The following is a 23,279-nucleotide window of genomic DNA, read 5'->3' on the forward strand; positions in this document are numbered from 1 at the left end:
GATTCTCCAGGCCAGAATACTGGAGTGGGTAGCCATGCCCTTCTCCAGGGGATCTTCCCAACCCAGGGATCGAACCCAGGTCTCCTGCATTGCAGGCGGATTCTTTACTGTCTGAGCCACCAGGGAAGCCCAATACTACTGGAGTGGTAGCCTATCCCTTCTCCAGGGGAACCTCCCCACCCAGGAATTGAGCCAGGGTCTCCTGCACTGCAGGCAGATTCTTTACCAGCTGAGCTACGAGGGATGTATGTACTTCTAGATAAATAAGGCAGTGTTCTCTGTGTGCTCAGTTGCTCAGTTGTGTCCAGCTCTTTGCAACCCCACGGACTGTAGCCTGCCTGATTCCTCTGTCCATGGGATTCTCCAGGCACGAATACTGGAGTGGATTGCCATTTCTTCCTCCAGGGGATCTTCCCAATGTGGGAAGCAAACCTGTGTCTTTTGTGCCTCCTGCACTGGCAGGTGAATTCTTTACCACCGAGCCTCTTGGTATGAAAAGCATCTTGGAGTTTCAATTTCAGTGACAGTGGTTACAGTAACTTAGAACATTATTAAAACAGAGTATACTTCTGCTGCACAAATACAACATCTTTGTGAAATGTAAGGAAAAAAAATGAAGCTTCCTGCTTGCAGAGGCCTCAGTTACGTCACTCCCCAAGACCTTCCAGGGTACAAGGTGTTCTTCTGGGTCACTATGGGTATTCTGACAGAAATTTTTGAGTTGAATGGAATATTTTCATACAACCCATTTTTTTTTTTTTTGCTTAAGTTTGAACATGTTCTAGTTCATGAATGTATAGTCTAAAAGTTACCAATGCCTGGGTTCAGGGAGATCCGGGTCTCAGTGCTGTTTACTCCCACACCTGCTGCGTGCAGGTCACAGAGCTGCTCTGTAAGCCTCTGCCAGATGAATGAGTGGCCAACTATACAATGATGAAGTGTGGTGATGCTGTTTATCTACTCAGTAGCAAAATACAGCTCTTTATCTCCCCCTTTCTTTTTAATGATTAAAAGGAAAGCAGCAAGAAAGCGTAGGACCTGCTAGTCTTGGAATTTCAATGTTATAAAGATTAAAACAAGTGCATTATATTTTCTCAAATGTGTCTGCATAATCAAATTAGAGTTGGAAGGAATCTAATAAAGCCCTCTAGTACAGCCTCCTTCTCAATGAAGGGTTCATTTCATATCATCCTTGGCACCAGCTCATCTCTGCTTAACCTCTTCTTTAAAAGGAGGTTATTGCCGCTGGACAGATTGGAGGAAGGCAGTCTAGTCTGGCTTTGCTGAGGACCAGGATCTAAGTTCAGATTCTTGCTCTGGCACATACTATGTTTATTTTCTTAACCTGTCCAAGCCTCAGTGTTTTGGTGCATAAATAAATGTAGATACATCCTCACTGGATTGTTCTGGTTATAACAGATGATATAGCAAAACCCAGTGTGCTCTCAAGAAATGTTAGTGACTCTTTAGAAAAGCAATGAGACAGAGGGTCAGTACTAAGCCAAAGTTGGCCTTCCATGTTATGTTTGTTTCTGATGCCGCATGGAGCTGGTCTAACATTTCCTTGACAAGCCAGACTTTCGATGTGATGAAGAGCTGTCCCAAGAATCCTTCAATTTCCCTCATGCAGGTTAAATGTGTCCAGGTCTTTTACACATTCCTCATGGGATGTGTTCTTCAGAACTCTTACCCGCTTGGTAACTCACCTCTGAGTTTCTCCAGTTTTACCAATATCTTTCCAATGGGATGCCTGAAATGTGATTCAATACTCAAAATGCATTGGATAAAAATTTCCAGTGGGTGTAAAACAAGGGATATGTCTTTGCATCTTTATTTGATGACCTTTTTAGATGAACTACATGATTGTTCCCTTGCTGACTAGGAAAATAAGCATCTGTAGTATTGATTATTTCTGTCTTTACAGAGCACAGTGGGGATGACAGTGGCTTTGGAGTCAGGAGGGCTGTGTCACAGAGCCCAGCTTTTCTGTGTCCCAGCTGAGTGACTGGGACAAGCTAAGTTCTCTGAAACTCCATTTTCTCATCAGTGAAAAAGGAGGAAACAGTAGCATCTACCTCCCAGGGTTACTGTGAGAGCTGCATGACTTAATGCAGTTGAGGGTCCAGCAGGTGCTAGTTACCATTACTATTATGGGAACCACCCAGTTACTTTACTGCTGCTATAACAAAGACTGCAGAACAATTATTCTAAAGCCAAAGTCTATGTCTGTTAGAAAAAGCTGTGTTTCTAATTCTAACTTCATAGCTAAAGCACATCACCTCAGTTATTGACCTAGGTTAGTGTTTGTAACTACTACTACGACAGGAAGTTGTGTTGCTCAAAGTTTGATACATTATGCACACTGACCTTTTTCTAATGGCTAAGGTGGTGCTCAGTTGCACCTGATATAAAAGTTTTCTAGGCTGAAACGACTATCAGGCTGTGGAACAAACCCAGGTTACTTGCTGGGGAGGCTCCCCGCCTGGGTGCAGGGGCTCTTTCGCACCCTCTCTGTGGGCAGGTGCAGTGGCCTCCTCACAGTTCCTTTGTACATTTCCCATGTGCAAAGTATATATGACCGTGACACATAGGGTTCCTTTCATGGACATCAGAAGAGATCCATGCAATTCTAGGGCACATAACTTGAGGGCCCTAACCTTCAATGCCTTAAAAACTCAGCTGCAAAAAAACCCCCAGAGTTTCCTGAAGGATATGAGGTTCATTCATTATTAGGTACTCTAAGCAGTGCTTTCAAAACTACCTGTGGTGAATGATCATTGTTCTTTTCATTAAAAAACATTTTCCAATCTCCTATGGACTAACATTGTACAGACTCTAATGAATTTGTCACAGCTCTGTCTTGATATAATACTTTCTAAATGCTTACCCTCGGTTTCTGTTTATCTGGGATGACTTGGAGTAGCCCTGCTTTTGGAATAACCCACCAGGGAGCTGTAGACTTGGATGGTATCCACTGGGCACCCTGGGGCAGTGCTCTTTCTGAACTGCATTTTGGTGAAATATCACTGGCCTCTATGGAAGAATCTTACTTTAGAATGAAAACACTATTGAATCCTCTGCTGTATTATTCTAAGGATATTTCTGAGGATGATGTAAATTATCTTTTGGTTCTTTCTTCTTAATGATGTTCCAAGGAACAACTTTCTCTATGGACTTTGTATCAGAAGAGTTGTGCTTTTTCTCTCATCTTCTGACATCTGATCCTTTTTACCTACAAACACTCTAGATTTCCATTACTAACTGTAGTTTTCTTACTTCCTAAAACCTAGGGTCTAATTTGTGGTCTCTTCTAGCATGTACAAAGGAATTCATAGTATTTTTTTTTTCTTTCTCATTTTTACTTCATGCCTGTCTTGCTTTCTTTAAGAGACGTAAATATGAATGGACAGCAGAGCACAGGAGTCTGTGTGCCATGATGTGGCCTGAATCTGCCTCCTCTTTCAGAGCAGCAGCATGCTGTGAGCTTACTATAAAGCTCTTGACCATGGAAACACCTAAAGGGTTTCTACAGATAGCACAAGCATTATTACTTGATTGAAGCTGATTTTTGATGATCAGTGCAGGATTTTGTGATTAGATATCAACTTCTTGTTTCTGGACTTAAAATACTTTAATGTTTTGTACGATCTGTGCTTCCCAACTGCATATAATCTATAGATCTGCTACCCTCCTATATGACTGCAATAGGACATTCATTTTTATATATGAAATCTTACTCTGTTTTATTACCCCAACTTCAACATTAAAAAATGAATTAGCTATAATCTCTATCAACAACTTCAAATAATTTCTGGTGAGAAAGTGAAGTCGCTTAGTTGTGTCTGACTCTTTGAGACCATGGGGTAGCCTGCCAGGATCCTCCATCCATGGAATTTTCCAGGCAAGAGTACTGGAGTGGGTTGCCTTTTCCTTCTCCAGGGGATCTTCCCAACCCAGGGATTGAACCTGGGTCTCCTGCATTGCAGGCAGATGCTTTACCATTTGAACCAGGGATGCCCTTCTGGTAAGAAGCTGCTGCTACTAAGTCGCTTCAGTCGTGTCCGACTCTGTACGACCCCATAGACAGCAGCCCACCAGGCTCCCCCCGTCCCTGGGATTCTCCAGGCAAGAACACTGGAGTGGGTTGCCATTTCCTTCTCCAGTGCATGAAAGTGAAAAGTGAAAGTGAAGTCGCTCGGTCATGTCCGACTCTTAGTGACCCCATGGACTGCAGCCTACCAAACTGCAGCCTACCAAGCTCCTCCCATGGGATTTCCCAGACAAGAGTACTGGAGTGGGTTGCCTTTTCCTTCTCCAGGGGATCTTCCCGACCCAGGGATTGAACCTGAGTCTCCTGTGTTGCAGGCAGATACTTTACTGTTTGAACCAGGGAAGACCTTCTGATAAGAAGGGGGGTTATTAAAAATAAATTATCGATGTAACACCTATCCTTCTCAAACTATTTTAAAAAAATTGGATAGGAAGGAATACTTGTGAACTCATTCTATGAGGTCAGCATCATCCTGATATCAAACCAAAGCACACACAAAACTGCAGGCCAGTATCACTGATGAATAGGGATGCAAGACTCCTTAACAAAAATATTAGCCAACCAAATTCAGTAATACATTGAAACACCCAGGTATACCATGATCAGGTGGGATTTATCAAGGGATGAAGAATGGTTAAATATCTACAAATCAAGGTGATATACCACATTAACAAATTGAAAGTAAAAACCATATGATCATCTAAATAGATGCAGAAAAAGCTTTTGACGAAATTCAATATCCATTTATGATAAAAAAAAACTCTCAAAGAAATGGGTACAGAAGGAACATACCTCAATGTAATAATGACCATGTATGAAAAGCCCATAGCTAACATCATACTCAATGGTGAAAAGCTGAAAGCATTTCCTCTAAGATCAGGAACAAGACAAAGATATCTACTCTTGCCACTTTTATTCATTATTCAACAAGGTATTGGAAGTCCTAGCCACAGTAGTCAGATAAGAAAAAGCAATAAGAGAATCCAAACTGAAAAAGAAGAAGTAAAACTATCACTGTTTACAGATGATATGATACTATATACATAGACAATTCTAAAGATGCCACTAAAAAACTACTAGAGCTCATCAATGAATTTGGTAAAATTGCCAGATACAAAATTAATGTAGAAAGAACTAAATAGACATTTCTCCAAAGAAGACATACGGATGGCTAACAAACACATGAAAAGATGCTCAACATCACTCATTATTAGAGAAATGCAAATCAAAACCACAATGAGGTACCACTTCACACCAGTCAGAATGGCTGCGATCCAAAAATCTGCAAGCAATAAATGCTGGAGAGGGTGTGGAGAAAAGGGAACCCTCCCACACTGTTGGTGGGAATGCAAACTAGTACAGCCACTATGGAGAACAGTGTGGAGATTCCTTAAAAAATTGCAAATAGAACTACCTTATGACCCAGCAATCCCACTTCTGGGCATACACACCGAGGAAACCAGAATTGAAAGAGACACATGTACCCCAATGTTCATCGCAGCACTGTTTATAATAGCCAGGACATGGAAACAACCTAGATGTCCATCAGCAGATGAATGGATAAGAAAGCTGTGGTACATATACACAATGGAGTATTACTCAGCCGTTAAAAAGAATTCATTTGAATCAGTTCTGATGAGATGGATGAAACTGGAGCCGATTATACAGAGTGAAGTAAGCCAGAAAGAAAAACACCAATACAGTATACTAACACATATATATGGAATTTAGGAAGATGGCAATGACGACCCTGTATGCAAGACAGGGAAAGAGACACAGATGTGTATAACGGACTTTTGGACTCAGAGGGAGAGGGAGAGGGTGGGATGATTTGGGAGAATGACATTCTAACATGTATACTATCATGTGAATTGAATCGCCAGTCTATGTCTGACGCAGGATGCAGCATGCTTGGGGCTGGTGCATGGGGATGACCCAGAAAGATGTTCTGGGGAGGGAGGTGGGAGGGGGGTTCATGTTTGGGAATGCATGTAAGAATTAAAGATTTTAAAATTTAAAAAATAAAAAACTAAAAATTAAAATAAAATAAAATAAAATCTAAAGAAAAAATTAATGTAGAAATCTGTTGAATTTCTAGACATTAATCACAAGAAAGAACAATTAAAATAGGTTCAATGATTCTATATTGATTCTATATAGATTCATTCATTCTACATATTCAAAATGCCTATTGGGTAATTCCTGTCAAAATGACAATGCATTTTTCACAGAACTAGAATAAATAACTCTTAAAATTTGCATGGAAACATAAAAGATGCTGAATAGCCAAAACAATCTTGAAAAAGAACAAAAGTGGAGGTGTCACATGCCTCAATTTCAAACTATGCTGCAAAGCTACAGTCATTTAGCATGGTGTTGGCGCAAAAGCAGATTAATAGATCTATGGAACATAACAGAAACCACAGGAATGAACTCGTAAGGGTGGTTAACCTATGGCAAGAATATACAGTGGGGAAAAAGCCCCTTCAATAACTGGTGTTGGGAAAACTGGACAGCTACACTCTCTCATACTACGCACAGAAGTAAATTTTGGATTAAAGATCTGAAACCATAAAGCTACCAGAAAAAAAACACAGGCAGTAAGCTCTTTGACATAGATGTCAGTAATATTTTTTTTTTTTTGATATGTCTCCTCAGGAAAGGGGAACAAAAGCAAAAATAAAGGGGACTACATCAAACTGAAAGACTTTTATAGAGACAAAAAAACTATGAACAAGGCCACCTACTGAATAGAAGATATTTATAAATGATAAGGGGTTAATATGCAAAATGTCCAATGAACTCATACAACTCAAAATCAAAAGAAGACACAACCCAGTTAAGAATGGGCTGAGAATCTGAACAGATATATTTACCCAAAAAATACTTATAGAAGCCAAAAGTCAAATGAAAAGATGCTCAACATCATTAATATGATATCCCCATACACCTGTCAGAATGATTATTACACACAAAAAAGTATTGGCAAGAATGTGGAGAGAAGGGAACCCTAGGTCACTGTGGGTGAGGATGTAAACTGGTGCAGCCACTATGGAAAATGGTATACAGATTTCTCAACAAATTAAAAAGAAAACTACCTTTTAATCCAGCAATTCCAGTTCTGAGTATTCATCCAAAGAAAATGAAATCACTACTTCGAAAAGATTATATATACAGCCCTGTATATATTATACATTGAAATAGAATACTTTTCCATACATTCACTGCAGCATTATCTACAATAGCCAAGATAAGTCAAATCATGCTGTTTATACAGCGCTGTATGTCAGTTATATCTCAATAAAGCTAGGAGAAAAAGGACAGTAGTAGAGGAAAAATATCCATTGGATATATGTTAATATAATGTTAATATATATATGAAATTGATGAAAACTGTTCAGTAGCACAGGAGCTAAGAAATAGGATCCTGATGCAGATGCCAAAAGACAGCTTTGTTTTCCAGACACATTAACGTCTAAAAATTTTAAAAAATGTATGAATCTCAGTTTGAGCATGTTTTAAGAGGTAACATTCTTTAGCCCTCAATGAGCAATTCAGCACAACTTCTATTAATGCCATTCCAAAATAAAACACACATATCACAAAGCCACCCAACCGTACTTTTTGTGCAGGATATTTGTAAAATCAATTAATAATTGTTAATATAATAATTTTCACAAAACAAGCATATGCAGAAATCCATAACAGGTGTCTTTCATTGAAATTATTTAGTATTAAATAATGCATCAAAATTTACCAGGAGACAGATTTCATAATGCAATCTGAATTTTCTTGGTTGCTTTTGGGTAAGTAAAGCCTCCAAAAAAAGGCAAATAGAGCTCTCTTTGGTTGTAAGTCTATAAAATTGACATAGTATTTTTACCATGTATTAATGTTCACTTTTCATGTGAAGCTATAGATGATGAGTTGTGCAGAACTGAGGGTGAGATGGGGAAAGCCCATTTTCTGTGAAATCTCCCCTTGTGCCACAGTTCCACCCCTCCTTGTGCTGCCCTCTCCCACAATCCCCACGGTGCACCATGCCACTTCCTATCTTGAGTTCTATCTCTCCTTCTCTTATGGAGAGAATATCTTCATCTCCTCCTTTCCTTGTGCACATGCTTTATCAAGCATGTATCCCACACGCTTTATCATTCCCTTGTTAACTGTGCAAGAGGTAATGAAATGAACATTCATCGAAAAGCTTAAGTGTCTCAGGTTGTACATCTTGTAAAATGCTATATTCTTATTAGGAAATTCAAAGTGTGTCCTCTTAGCTTGATATACTTCAGCCAAAGAGTAAGATCCCAATAAAATACCGTTATAAGCAGAAAATGTCTCCATATTAGTGTTTATCCCAAAACAATTGCAATGAGTTTCTAACCATATGTGTAGCTCACATGTGATATTAATTTACTATCATAATCACTAAGATAGTCAAGGTAGACAAAGAAAACATATTTACCACTGTGGATTCTTAAGTGCTCTTTTAGATGGTGTTTGTATTTGAAAGCTTTTCCACATTCAGTGCACTTGAATTTACGATTACCCCCAGACTGCGTCACATGTCTCTGTAAGAAAGAATTGGTATTTTATTTATAAAGCAAAAAAGCTTTAGACATAAAGAACATCCAGTCTGCTAAAAGTAATGTTTGGGTGGTTCTTTTGTTTCTTTAAAGGCCTCAAATAGTAGCAGTCACAAAAATCTAATACTTGGAATGTTACCAAAAAGGAAGAGGACAGTGGCAACAGAATTTCGAAATAAAGGAAAATCTCCACTTCCCAGTTTAAAGAATCAGAATCACAATCACTCTATGACGCAATATAGCATTTAGCAAAAAAATATGTACTTGACCAGGAACTAGAGGTGATTTCCCTCGCCTGCACTCTAATTGACAGATAAAGAAACCACGGTCCAGAACGTCCAGGAATCTGTCTCAAGCAAAGAAGAACAAGGTCTCCAGAACAGAAGAAAAGGCTGGGCTTTTTCAGGACTTCATCCTCTCTAGCAAGTTTGGTATTTCCAAAATCTTAATCTGATGATTTAAAAAATACTTCCCTCTTTTCAGTCAAATATGGATTACTGTAATACCTTTCTGTCTGGTTTATCAACCCCCCACTTTTACATACTTCGAATAAATTCTGCACCCTTTATTCATCTTACAAAAGCAGTGTTTGAACTGAATTATGCAATACATTCTACTCATAAATTTCTAGAGGATTCCTGTTCACCCCTGGGCACAGATTCTGAGGCTACAGATGCCAGGTTTATAGCCCCGAGTTTCCAGGCTTCTTCAGCAGGAGTCCACATCTCATCATCCAGTGAGTCCTACCTTCTGCTCCCACTGATACCATCCCTTCCTCCTTGGCGATGTTTCCCCTTAATTGTGACTGTTACGACTCTACCCATCGTTCAAAGGCTCCAGTTCTGCTTGCTCTGTGCTTTCCCAAACTGCTATCTCCCTTCTGTCCTTCATATAGGAAGGACCAAGAATAAGCGTGAAGTATGTGTCAGGTTCTACTTCACCCAAACCCCTGGCTTTGAAATTGAATACATGGCGCCAACTCCAAACAGCTCTCTCTAGATCTCTCCTCTCTCCATTCTAGACTCTCACAGCTTCCTCGATGTCCCCACTGAACAGTGACAGGCATCTGCTAAGAGGACTACACTGACCTCTTCATTTCTTTCCTGGAAATCAGCTCCTCCTCTCCTGTTTTTTGGGGGCTTAATCCACCTGCAGTGCAGGAGACCAGGGTTCGATCCCTGGGTGGGGAAGATCCCCTGGAGAAGGGAATGGCTACTCACTCCAGTATTCTTGCCTGGAGAATTCCATGGACAGAGGAGCCTGGTGGGCTAGTCCATGGGGTCACAAAGAGTTGGACACAACTGAGTAACACTTACTTACTCTTGTTTCTTACCTTTGTGAGTAAACCCCTCATTTATCTGATCATTCCTTAGGCCCTGAATTTGGAGGAATCCTGGTCCCTCTTTCCGAGACCCTTCTCCAATCCCTCAGCAAGCCAGCCTGCAGCCACCATCCTCATGATGTCACATCTGTCACACCAGTGCCTCTGGCCTGGGTTACAGCCACAGCCCTTAAGTGTGCTTCCTGCTTCCTTCTTGTCTCTGTCCATCTACTCTCCACCCCACAGCTCATCTGGCCTTAAAAATAAGACATAAACACAAAATTCAGTATCTTTCAAATGCTTCCCTATAATACTTTAGAGTAAAATCACAGGCCTTAGCCATGGCTCATACAAGAGGCCTCGTCATCTGGCTCCTCCCTACCCAGCCTCTTCGTCTTTCTCCCCTTCATGCGCCCTGGCTGCCTGCCTTTCCTTGGCTTCTGCCTTGAGGCCTTCACGCCCCTCTGCTCCCTCTGCACAGAAGGCCCTTATCCCAGTCATTCTGTGACTGGCTCCCTCACTTCACCCAAGTCTAGGGTCAGATGCCCTAGTCTCTCTATTAAAAAAGAAAAAGCAGCTTCCACCACTTTCTATCCTCTTTGCTTTGTTTTCTTCATTCCACCTGTGTTTATATTTTACATCTGTTTTCTCTCACCTATAATACATGCCCACTACTGTCAGGGACTTGCTCATTTTCACTACTTTGTCTTGAACACCTACAACAGGCCTTACACAGAATCAAAACTCAGACATCTGTTGTATGAATAAGACAACATGGAAATGTTTACCTTGATTTCCAGAGGCCAGCAAGGCAGACGCTCTGCCTCCTAACCTAAACGGTTCCCAATTATACCCCTCATGTTGCTGGCTTCCACATTCCATCACGGCTCCTTCCTGACCTTGGTCTGACCACGTATTTCACATATGAAACCGACCAGCCACCTTTACATCCCTCAGAGAAAGCCTCACACACACAGTGGCCTCCATGCTCATCAGAGAGCTTATGACTTATTTTTCTCACAGCATCTCCTGCTTTCCCTCCAGTTCTGTCCTTCGAAGCTCCTTCCTTTGACAAGGGCCCTTGGTGGAGAGGATGTGGGGGCAGTGCTTGCAGGACAGCTCTGCTCCCAAATGTCACCTGAACAGCCCCTATCCCAGCGCCCGTCGGCACTGTGGCCACGCCCCCAGGGCCCGTCTACACTGGGGTCAGGTCCCCAGGCTCCACCCACACTGTGGTCAGGTCAGGACGCCGGGGTGCTGAGAGCATGCCTCTGTTCTGTCCCTGACAAGACTCGTTCAGGGCAGATGAGAAGATGGGGTTTGTCTTCTGTGGGTCAGTTTCCTCCTCGTGGCACTCACTCCCACCCCAAGTGCTCCTTTGTGGACTGAAGCGCTGACCTACCCAAGGAAGAGCTGGCCCTGTGCTCATGCCTGCCTGTACACTCCACACCCCATGATTTCATGAGTATTGTCACCAGGGTCCTGAGAAGACAGGCTGACCCATTCTCATCACTGTTTCTCTTACAGATTTTGGCCTGGTTTTTGGTTGAGCCATCACAGCCCAGAGGGTGACTTGCTCTCTCGGGTCAGTGACATGGGCACACACGGAGCAGACGCTTAAACTCAGGTGCACAGGTATTCCGAGTCTTTTGACAGAAGAGACTGGACATGTGCCCCAAGCACAGCACACACCTTCAACATACTGTGTGCTGCTGAATACTTATTCGACTTTTAAATCTAGATTAACCAGATATTAATTTGATTATTTACAGTTGACCTTACAGAATCAGAACTGGCAAAACGTTTCTGACTTTAATCCTTAAATTCAGAGCCAGCAATGTAACTTAAGGATAGTCTTGGTTTATACTTCTAGAAATTGAGGCAAAGTGACATAGAAACAGAATAAACCATATGAAAAATTGAGTCCTCAGATTAAAAATGATTCAGTCTAAACTTTAGATTCTTAAGAGGCAACTTCCCTTACATGAAAAAAAGCCACAGTTGTACTGATAACAGTCAGCGTTTCACGAAAAATTAAACTTAATTATTGTTTGATTTTCTCCTCTACTTGGTCAGTAGTAAGTCATGTGCTTTATGAGATGCTATTTATTTTTCCTACATGGAACATTTTAGTAGAATCCATTTTGAAATCCAGTGATAAACTTGACATATTTGTTATGATATAAGCAAAATAACTGAGTTGAAAGGGACCTTGTCTGAAAAAGAAAAAATGTAGTCACTTCTAAAATAGTCTTCATAGTGTTTACATGTGCGTTTAAACTCAGAAATGACCTGATCATCCAAACGAATAATCACTGTCCTTTTTACAAGGCTGCAGACCAGACACTGTCTGGTACAGCCCCTTAATCTTTCAGTGTGTGAGAGCCCTTGCCTTCCATGGAGCAAGGAGTTCTCGGTGTGGACAGTGGGTGAATCTGAGTCACGCCACTTACCTGCTCTCGTCCTGATTTGTGGGAGGTCATGTGGCGCTCAAGCTGGGTTCTGTATGCAAACGTGTAACTGCACAGGGAGCAGCTGAAGTTGTCTTCATTCTTCTCGTGGCGATACTTAATGTGTTCTTTCAGAGAGGTAAAGCGTTTATATCCTCTGTCACAATACGGACAGGTGAGCAACTGGGAAAATGCATCTGGTGTTCCTGTAAAACAAGGATCGTACATTTTAAAGATGTTCCCAAATTAGTACCAAAGTGCCCACCGAGGCCCTCTGCTGTGTGCCAGATATTGTGCTTTGTATCTGATCCTCAAAACCAACACACTGATGTGTCTCTGTTTTATAAAGAGAGGATGTGATGCCCAGAAAAGGTTAAATTACTTCCAAGTCACACAGCCTGTGAACAATGAAGTTGAGAGTCAAATGCAAGCTGACTTTAAAGTCTCATATCTTTTTCACTAAAACATAATTCTTCTCTTCTTTTGTATGGTTAATTAGACAAAGAAAAGCAAAATTATAATGCAGGTTATCGTTGTGAATGTATACACATGAAAGGAGTTTGGTACACAGTAACCATCTTTCTACAAAGTAACAATGTCATCGTTAGTTATTGAATGTTCATTCTTTCAAATTTGAAAAATGTCACTTCAGGCATCAGAGACTAAGTAACATACAGTTAGAGCCCGTTTCTAAGGCTCCCCTGCAGGTGACTGAGGAGGACATACTGTAGGAGGTGTGAGGAGCAGTGGGGGCTCGACTGGGGGCTGGCCACTGAGATGCCCCCGCGTGAGTTCTTCGTGTTCTTTCACCTCCTGAGACACACCGGCACACTTCTTGCTTAGTTTCAGATGGATGACTATTAGGATAGCTTTCAGAAAATAAGCCATCATAGATAAACCGTAGTTCAGAGAATGAACCACATATTTTTAAAACATGGAAACATCTAAGCCTGCCAATCTTAAAATGTAATACCACTTGGCCGATATTATTTAACTGCATTTCTATATTTGATTTACTTCTTCAAAGGAAAAAGTTCCTAAGTCACATCTTGCTATAAATGTTATCTTAACTTTATTTTTAATTTCTTATAGAAAAACAGACTACCAAAGAAAATCTCACAAGTTTTCTTTACTTCCTCAACACGTCACTGTTATTGAAATTCAAGTCCATATAAATTTAATGTCTTGTTCAAGGACAAGCCTGCAAAGAACAGGCTGAACACCTGACTCTACACAGCTAAGTACACTGAAATATATATCAAATATATGAATAAAGTCAGACAACCAAGACCCCAAAGTTTATGATGGTATCTTCTGTTATCAGCTAGCGAGGAGTCACCGGTGATGACTCTGACATGACCCACTTCTCAGGGGACCAGACTAGCCCCGTGAGGACATGGGTGGGGAACCATGCTGTGTTTTGTCTAACGTCAGCTTCCTGTTTGTACAGGCAAGTGGGCAGTCAGCACTTGGGACGCTCTCCTCGCCCGTCGGTGCTGCTGCGCTCAGCTGGCTCAGAGGCTGGAGTCTGAGTCCACGTGACAGGGGCTTCATCATCAGCACCGCGGTCAGTTTGCTTCCGCCAGTCAAGCTGCCCTGAACTCCTGTGTCATAAGCTGTCTGCTCGCATTACGTCCTATTTTCTAGTTTGTCTTCATGGTTAATTCTTGTAATTAATGTACAAAATACTAATAATTTTATAAAATGGCAAGTTGCTCATATTTTTTTTTTATTTTTATTTTTTTTATTTTTTTTAATTTTTTTTGATTTTTTTTAATTTTTTTTTAATTTTAGTTTTTTATTTTTTAAATTTTAAAATCTTTAATTCTTACATGCATTCCCAAACATGAACCCCCCTCCCACCTCCCTCCCCATAACAACTTTCTGGGTCATCCCCATGCACCAGCCCCAAGCATGCTGCATCCTGCGTCAGACATAGACTGGCGGCTCATATTTTAACAGCAAGTTCTTTTCATAAATATCAACTGAATGTTCTCACACATATGAGATATGAACTTATTATTTTAGGCCAACAGCATAAAACAATGAAAAACAAATCTAAATATTTAACATCATAAGTTTATAGAATGAACAGGTTTAGAAGTTAAAATTTTTGTTTTTGTTTTTAAAAAAATAATATATATTTTTTAAACTCACCGTTTAGCAATGAAGACCTTTAAGGAATAAATGTTTCTTTTTAGAATTCTTATAATACACCTGTGGTAGGAATTCAGTACTAAAAAATCCACCCTATGTCTGACCACTTTTTGAACTATAATTTCTTTATGAATCCGTGATCATTTATGAATCTGTGACCATAAATAAACTTACTTAAAGAACATTTTACATTTCTGTGTCTTAAACTTCCTTTAGTGGCAGACTGATACAAAACCTGTGAAAAAGCCTCCTTGATTTGTTCCCACTGTTCCAGAATTTTGATAAATCAACCTGCTGGAATAAAGCTCCCCTGTTTACAACTTATGAAGTACAGGATGGTATATTTAATTTACTAAAATGTTAAAAACCTAAGTGCTTCTGAAGATAATTACTTTTTCATGGAAAGAGATGTTGCTGGTGTGACAGCATGTCTACTGAGAAGCACTGTATTAGTAGCTAAACTACATTACATGCCTGAAGGTAATGAATACCCGAATGAAGAACATCATATACTTCAAATGTTATACTGATTCAGAATGACTAAGGCTCCAATTCTTATGGGACTTAACTGCACTGATTTGTAACAACGGACTTTACAAAGTTTAGTTTTCATTATTTCACTGAGGCTTTTTGAAATCCTATTTGTTACATAAAAATTTTACATACTTATAAACATCTGTATTTTAAGGTTTTATATTTCCCTTTCATATTGATTGTAACCTACTGCTTCTTCAGGTGAAAGGACATTAGCACCAAAATACTGAAATGATTAGGCATAAATCTAACAAAATATATATAAGATTTATTTGAGGAAAACTACAACTACAAAACTCTGATAAATGAAACCAAAGCACTCGATAAGTACAAAGATATTCCATGCTCAAGGATAAGGAGACTCAATACTATCAGGATGTCCGTTCTTCCCAACTAGATCTTCATATTCAGTGCAGTCCCAATCAAGTTATTTTGTGGATATTGACAAAAATTCTAAACTCACATGGAGAAGCAAGAGACCCAGAAGAGGCAACATAACACTGAAGGCAAGAATAACGGGAGACTGACACTGCCTGTCTTCAAGGCTCACTACGGAACTATGATAAGATAGTGTGGTGTTGGTGAGAGACCAGACAGATGGATCAGTGGAATGGAATACAGGTGAGCCCAGAGAGCAAAAGCAATAAAATAGAGCAAAGACAGTCTTTTCAAGAACAACTGGATATCCACACAAAGAGATACGAATGTGAACACAGACCTTATACCCTTCACAAAAATTAAACAGGATCACAGGCCTAACTATAAAATGCAAAATGACTAAGACATAGGCTGTAACAGAAGAAAACTTATACCAACTTGGGTATTGTAAGGCCTGTTTAGATTCCAAAGGCAAGAGTCATGAAAGACATAATTGATAAGCTGGACTTAACTGAGAATGTTCTACCTCATGAGATAAGACAATAAGCAAGTTAGACGATAAACCACAGACTGGGAAAACTATTTACAAATGACACAGCTGAAGAAGGACTACTATCCAAAATACACAAAGAATCCTTAAAACTCAAACTCAACAGTAAGAAATCAAATAATGCAATAATAGGTCAAATCATACCCCCTTCCTCATCCATCTTCATGACAGAGAATAGGGGAATCACCATTGCAGTGTTGAGTTCAAGAATATGTGCCTAAGATTAAAATAAGCCCAGAGGACAAGATGGAGGAGTAAGGACCTGCGCTTACCGCCTCTCAAGAAGACGCCCAAATCACAGCTAACTGCTGAACAGCCAACAGCATAAAAGGCTGGAACCTACCAGAAAACACATTCTACTTCCAAAGACACAGAAGAGGCCGTAAGGAGATGGTATAAGGGGTGTATCTGCAATACAACTAAGCTCCATTGCTGCTGGGTGGGTGATGCATATACTAGAAAGTAATCATATTGCAGAGGTTCTCCCACAGGAATGAGAGTTCTGAGCCCTACATCAGGCTCCTGAGTCTGGAGATCTGGCATCAGGGGGATGAGACCCAAGAGCATTTGACTTTTAAGGTCAAAGGGGCTTGATCACAGGAACTCCAAAAAATTGAGGAAAAGAGAAGTAACACACTTAAGGGGCTCACACAAGGTATTGGGTGCGCTGGGACACAAGGGAAAGAGCAGTGATTTCAGAGGAGCCGGGGCCAGACCTACCCGTTGGGACAACATGAAATGTACCCACATTCACATTACAGTCGTCCTAGAAGAAGAGAGAGAAAGGGCCTGAGAAAATATTTGAAGAGATTAATAGCTGAAAACTTCCCTAACATGGGAAAGGAAATAGTCACCTAAGTCCAGGAAGCACAGATAAACCCAGGATAAACCTAAGGAGGAACATGCCAAGACATATTAATCAACTTGATAAAAAATCAAAGAGAATAGCATTGAAACATGTATATTACCATATGTGAAACAGACTGCCAGTCCAGGTTCGATGCATGAGACAGGGTGCTCAGGGCTGGTGCACTGGGATGACCCTGAGAGAGGGGATGGGGAGGGAGGTGGGAGAGGCGTTCGGGATGGGGGACACATGTGCACCCATGGCTGATTCATGAGAATGTATGGCAAAAACCACTACAATGTTGTAAAGTAATTAGCCTCCAATTAAATAAATAAATTAAAAAATTAGAGAGAAAATATTAAAAGCAACAAGGGAAAAGCAACAAATAACATACAAGGGAGTCCTCATAAGGTTATTAGCTGATTTTTTAGCAGAAACCCTAGAGGCCAGAAGGGAGTGGCAACCTATATTTAAAGGGATGAAAGGGAAAAACCTGTAACCAAGGATACTCAGCAAAGCTCTGATTTCGACAGAGAAGTCAAAAATTTTATAGACAAGCAAAAGCTAATTTGGCACCACCAAACCAGTTTTACACTAACTGATAAAGAAACTTCTCCAGGGGGAAAAAAAGCCTACAACTAGAAACAAGACAATTATGAATGGGAAAGCTCACTGGTTAGGGCAAACATACAGTAAAGGCAGGAAATCGTCCACACCCAAGCATGGCATCAAAATCAGCAATTGTGAGAACAGCAAAGCACAATGCAGGGTACTGGAAATGCATTTCGAATTAAGAGACCAGCAGCTTAAAACTACCTCGTATATATACTGACTGCTTTAGCAAAACCTTGTGGGAACTGCAAACCGAAAATCTACGACAGACATATGCACAAAAAGGAAAAAGGAATCCCAACACAACACTAAAGATAGTCATCAAATCACAAGAGAACCAAAGAGGAAGGGAAGAAAAAAGATTTACAAAAACAAACCACCCAACAAACAGCTCATGCAACTCAGCTGTTCTTTTAACAATGCAATCAAAAAACGGGCAAAAAATCTAAATGGACATTTCTACAAAGAAGACATACAGATGGCTAAAAGGCACACAAAAAGAAGCTCAAGATTATTAATTATTAGAGAAATGCAAATCAAAACTACAATTAGGTATCACCTCACACCAGTCAGAATGGCTGTCATCAAAAAATCTACAAACAATAAGTGCCCAAATCCACAAAACAATCCCCAAAGTAACAAAACAGCAATAAGAATATATATATCATCAATTACCTCAAATGTAAATAGATTAAATGCTCCAACCAAAAGACTGGCTGACTGGATACAAAGATAAGACCCGTATATATGCAGTCTACAAGAGACCCAAATCACTGTAGATGATGACTGCAGCCATGACATTAAAAGATGCTTGCTCCTTGGAAGGAAAGCTATGACAAACCTAGAGAGCATATTAAAAAGGCATCACTTTGCTGACAAACGTTCGTATAGTCAAAGCTATGGTTTTTTCAATAGTCATGTATGGACATGAGAGCTGGACCATAAAAAAGGTTGAGTGGCAAAGAATTGAAGCCTTCTAATTGTGGTGCTGGAGAAGACTCTTGAGAGTGCCCTGGACTGCAAGAAGATCAAACCAGTCAATTCTAAAGGAAGTTAATCCTGAATATCCATTGGAAGGACTGATGCTGAAGCTCCAATACTTTGACTACCTGATGCAAAGAACCGACTCATTAGGAAAGACTCAGATGCCAGGCAATGGCACCCTACTCCAGTACTCTTGCCTGGAAAATCCCATGGATGGAGGAGCCTGGTAGGCTGCAGTCCACGGGGTCGCTAAGAGTCAGACACGAGTGAGCGACTTCACTTTCACTTTTCACGTGCATGCACTGGAGAAGGAAATGGCAACCCACTCCAGTATTCTTGCCTAGAGAATCCCAGGGATGGGGGAGCCTGGTGGGCTGCTGTCTATGGGGTTGCACAGAGTCGAACACGACTGAAGCGACTTAGCAGCAGCAGCAGCAGCAGTTGCCAGGAAAGAAGGAAGGCAAAAGGAGAAGCGGGTGGCAAAGGATGAGATGAGATAGCATCACTGACTCAGTGGACATAATTTGAGCAAACTCCGGGAGGTAGTGAAGGACAGGGAAGCCTGGCGTGCTGCAGTCCATGTCGTTGCAAAGAGTCAGACACAACTTACTGACTGAATACACACACACACACACACGCACACACAGACACAGAGACACACAGACACACACACACACACACACACACACACACGACCCACTTCAGACCTAGGGATATATACAGATTAGAAAAGACAGTCTCTTCCATAAGTGGTGCTGGGAAAATTGGGCAGCTATGTGCAAAAGAAAGAAATCAGAACTTCCTAACACCACACACACAAATAAACTCAAAATGGATTAAAGACCTAAATGTAAGGCCAGAAACAATAAAACTCATAGGAAAACATAGGCAGAACACTCTTTGACATAAATCATAGCAATATGCAAGACCTTCTCTGACCTACCTCCTGGAGTAACATAGATTAAAAACAAAAACCAACGGGATCTCACTGAAAAGCTTCTGCACAATGAAGGAACCTATAAGCAAGGGGAAAAGACGGCCCTCAGGATGGGAGAAAATAATAGCAAGTGAAACAACTGACAGAGGATTAATTTCCAAATTATACAAGCAGCTCACGCAGCTCAATACTAGAAAAACAACCAACTCCATCAAAAAGTGGGCAGAAGACCTATACAGACATTTCTCCAAAGACGACATGCAGATGGCTAATAAACACATGAAAAGATGCACAATATCATTTCCTATCAGAGAAATGCAAATCGAAACTACAGTGAAGTATTATCTTACTCTTATCAGAATGGCCATCATCGTGAAGTCAACCAACAATAAATGTCTAGAGGGTATGGAGAAAGGGGAACCCTCTTGCCCTGTTGGTGGGAATGCAAATTGATACAGCCACTGTGGAGGAGAGTATGGAGATTCCTTACAAAACTAAGGACAAAACTACCATATGACCCAGCATTCCCACTACTGAGAATAAGAAACCATAACTGAAAAAGAAAGACTCATGTACCCCAATGTTCATTATAGCAATATTTACAATAGTTACGACATGGAAGCAACCTAGATGTCCCACTGACAGATGAATGGATAAAGAAGATGTACACATACACAATGGAATATTACTCAGCTATAAAAAGGAACACATGGGAGTCAGTTCTAATGAGGCAGATGAACCTAGAGCCTATTATACAGAATGAAGCCAGTCAGAAAAAGAGAGGCGAACAATCGTATATTAATATCATATATTAATGCATATATATGGAATCTAGAAAGACAGTACAGGTGATCCTATTTACAGGGCAGCAAAGGAGACGCAGATATAAAGAACAGACCTTTGGTCCCAGTGGGGGAGGGAAAGGGTGAGATGACTTGAGAGAGTAGTATTGAAACATGCTATTTTTATCTGTTTCTAGTGCTTGGAAGGCAAAATGACATATGAACACATTACTATTGTATTTTACTGCTGTTTATACACTGGCTGTTAATATCAGAGACAACCAAGATAGATACAGGGAAAAAAAAAATTGTCTCCAAATTAGTATGTTCTGAGCCATACCACCGAGGTTTTCTTCCAGAACAGAGGAGTAGCATCAAGGGAAAGTATGGTTTCTCCCAGTACCTACTTCTACTGCCTGCTGCCATATGAGTGAATGGAAGTCAATGTCCAGGCATGGTCTAAGCATTTCACACGTGGGGGCATCACAGGATACATGAGATGCACTCACAGAAGACTACACACTGTCACCATGGACATCACTCCACTCGCTAAAGAAATTACTCTCGATTGCCATCTGCAATCAATTCTGGTTTTCAGAAATGTTCCCTATAGTGGGGTGGGTTCCCACACAGTGCAATGGAAGCAATAATCCTTCAGAGGTGAGAACCAAGCGGCCGTGAGCTCCAATTACCGTTTTCGTCATGCCCGCTGGCCTCCGGCGTGCCCTGCCTCTGGTCGTCCTCGGGTGCCTCGGGGTAGATGACTGCAGTGTCTTGTTGTTGCAGGAACTCTTCAACGTTAGGATCATGGTTTTGTTCATTTTCTGCATCTGAGTCGCATTCATCATCTTTTACTAAAAGAAATGCATACTCTATAAAAAAGCCATTTCACCACCAAGTTGTTACATAGTTTTCCTAAATAAGAAACTATCTTGAGAGAATACACGACTGTCCTTGAATCTACAGGAAATATTTACAGGAATATTAAAAACAATTTACTCATTCAGCTATAATCTATTGAGAAGTCTGTTTTCGTAAGTTTAAGGTGTTCTAAAAGTCTCAACATTGTTACCATATCCTCTTTAAGTTTTAGGGTTGTACTTCTATTCCATTTTACTGGTGAACAAGACCCAGTGGAAGCTGGCTGAATCCTTAGTTTCTCAATCAATAATAAAGCAAGGAGAACAGGAAAAGAGAAAAACAGTTCTCAAACCTAAGTTCATCCCAGCAACCTACTGTATCATGTTTACTTAGAGCTGTACTTGAATGACAAACTGAGTGCAAACTGCTCTGAAGTTCAGTTCAATTGTGTGATTTCTTAGAAAACAGCTTTAATAGTTAGCTACAGCCAGAAAGATTTCTAATAAGAGTTAAAGAGTATCAAATTGATAAAAGTGCTTTCCATCTCCCCGAGTGTTCAGATACAGACAGGGCTGTTCTTTGTCTTTCTGCTCCAGTAACTGTGTCATTGTTGGATGATGGGAGGGGCATTTCCTCCGGAGTCAGAAGGTTACGAGGGTAACGCACATCTTCACTTGGAGAAGGGGAGCCAGGGCACTGGTGTGCTGCAGGGTGGGCCTGGTGCGCTGGGGTTTCCATCCGTCTGTCCTCCTCCCGGAGGAGGGTCCACACTTCTGGTGACTATCCTGGGTCAGTATGGCCTCTGGGTGTCTCATGTATGACTTCTTCACATACTTCAGATTGAAGTCAGTTCTGAATTTGTGAAACAGCAGACTTAACTGGGCCCAATTAAGATGGTGATGTACCAGCATCTTGTTGTTCAACAGATACTAAAACACTTGCACGGGAGCAGTAACTCAGTTCCTCAGTGTGGCTGCTGTTTAAAACTTACAGCACCAATGACACAGTAATAAAGGTGACTGCTCACCATCTTTTCCTCCTTTTAAACACAGTCAGTAGCTATCAGTTACGTAGTGTCTGCTATATATAGTCAGTCCCTGAACAATATGAGTTTGAACTGTGAGGATCCACTTATACTCAGGTTTTTTCAATAGTAAATACTCTAGTACTATACGACTGTCGTTGGTTGAACCCATGGATGTGAAAGTGTAGACGCAGAGGAATCCAGTATTGGGAAGGCTGCCTGTAAATTACACATGGAATTCCCACTGCAGGGGGGCAGGTGCCTCCACCACTGTGTTCGATGGTCACCTGTACTGAGAACTCTATTTTTTCAGTTGATGCCAGTCGTCACCAAACCTTGGTCACTGGGTCCAGGCGGAGGTGAAGACTCTTTAAGAGGGAAGCCACGACTCTTCACCTAAAGGCAATCCATTTCCAGATCTTCAGCTTTCATGCAGGGCCCTTCCTAGAGTCCAAAAGCTTCTTTCTTCTACTCCTCTTTCATAGTCCTTTGCTCTAACTTCAAAGACAGACAGGTTCCCCCCTCCATCCATTACATCAGTACAGCGCATGCCTTGCAGTATAAAATCTCCAGCTGCCAAAGGAAAACAATTCAAAGTACTGATTGGGAGAAGCCTGCTTTACTGATCAATTAGGCCAACATAAGAGCACTCTAGTGTCCAGCCTTCCCAGGATTTCTATCAGGGGAAAAGCTGGTGACTAAAATGGGGATGTTTTGGCCATGGTTATGCATCTCTGAAATCAGCTATATGACATGGCCAGAGAAAGTAGAGTAATTTCCCTTTAATGACCTCACTTGTTTCATTCCTTAACTATTCTTAAAAAATTCACTGCTCTTCAGAATGCTGGTGAGAACAAAGCAAGGAGTATTCTCAAAAATCTTTCCTAGGATCTGTCATTAGCTAAAACAATACGTACTTCTGAACAACTAAAGTAGTACAAGTCTGTGTTGTTATATCTTTTATCATTTTATTTTCCTTTTTTATTTTTTAAATTATGAAAGTATGATAACACATTTACAGGAGACTTGGAAAACACAGAACGAAGTTACATATAGTTCCATTGTATATTACCATTATTTTTTTAAGTAGATCTTTTCAGTGTAACTTCAGATATTTGAGTTAAACTAGATTAAACTCACAAATGAAATTTATATTTATGTGATTTCTTATAGAGGAAATATAGATTTGACAAGTTACTTAAAAA

At 40.6% G+C, this 23,279-nt stretch overlaps 2 protein-coding genes across 15 annotated transcripts in view; one reads left to right on the forward strand and one right to left on the reverse strand.

The window, feature by feature from the left end:
- Window positions 1-14,092, forward strand: part of LOC138417462 (uncharacterized) — a 60,575-nt gene extending 46,483 nt beyond the window's left edge. Inside the window, exon 4 of one of the 3 annotated variants that reach the window (XM_069547731.1) lies at window positions 13,859-14,092. In XM_069547731.1, the coding sequence (XP_069403832.1) occupies window positions 13,859-14,008 (150 nt within the window). In that variant the 3' untranslated portion in view covers window positions 14,009-14,092. Of the gene's footprint in view, window positions 1-8,730; window positions 9,220-13,858 lie in introns of those variants that run through there. The other 2 variants (XM_069547732.1, XM_069547730.1) reach the window with 2 other exon arrangements.
- ZEB1 (zinc finger E-box binding homeobox 1) overlaps window positions 1-23,279 on the reverse strand; it is a 201,742-nt gene that overhangs the window by 7,300 nt on the left and 171,163 nt on the right. For 8 of the 12 annotated variants that reach the window (XM_069547657.1, XM_069547649.1, XM_069547651.1 and 5 more), the window contains 3 exons: window positions 20,882-21,043; window positions 12,412-12,614; window positions 8,517-8,622 (listed from right to left, as the gene is read on the reverse strand). In XM_069547657.1, coding sequence (XP_069403758.1) covers window positions 8,517-8,622; window positions 12,412-12,614; window positions 20,882-21,043 — 471 coding nt within the window. The remainder of the gene's footprint in view (window positions 1-8,516; window positions 8,623-12,411; window positions 12,615-20,881; window positions 21,044-23,279) is intronic. The other 4 variants (XM_069547654.1, XM_069547655.1, XM_069547661.1 and 1 more) reach the window with 1 other exon arrangement.

Source organism: Ovis canadensis, chromosome 13 (assembly GCF_042477335.2).
Source record: "Ovis canadensis isolate MfBH-ARS-UI-01 breed Bighorn chromosome 13, ARS-UI_OviCan_v2, whole genome shotgun sequence".
In the NCBI taxonomy this organism is placed as follows: domain Eukaryota; kingdom Metazoa; phylum Chordata; class Mammalia; order Artiodactyla; family Bovidae; genus Ovis; species Ovis canadensis.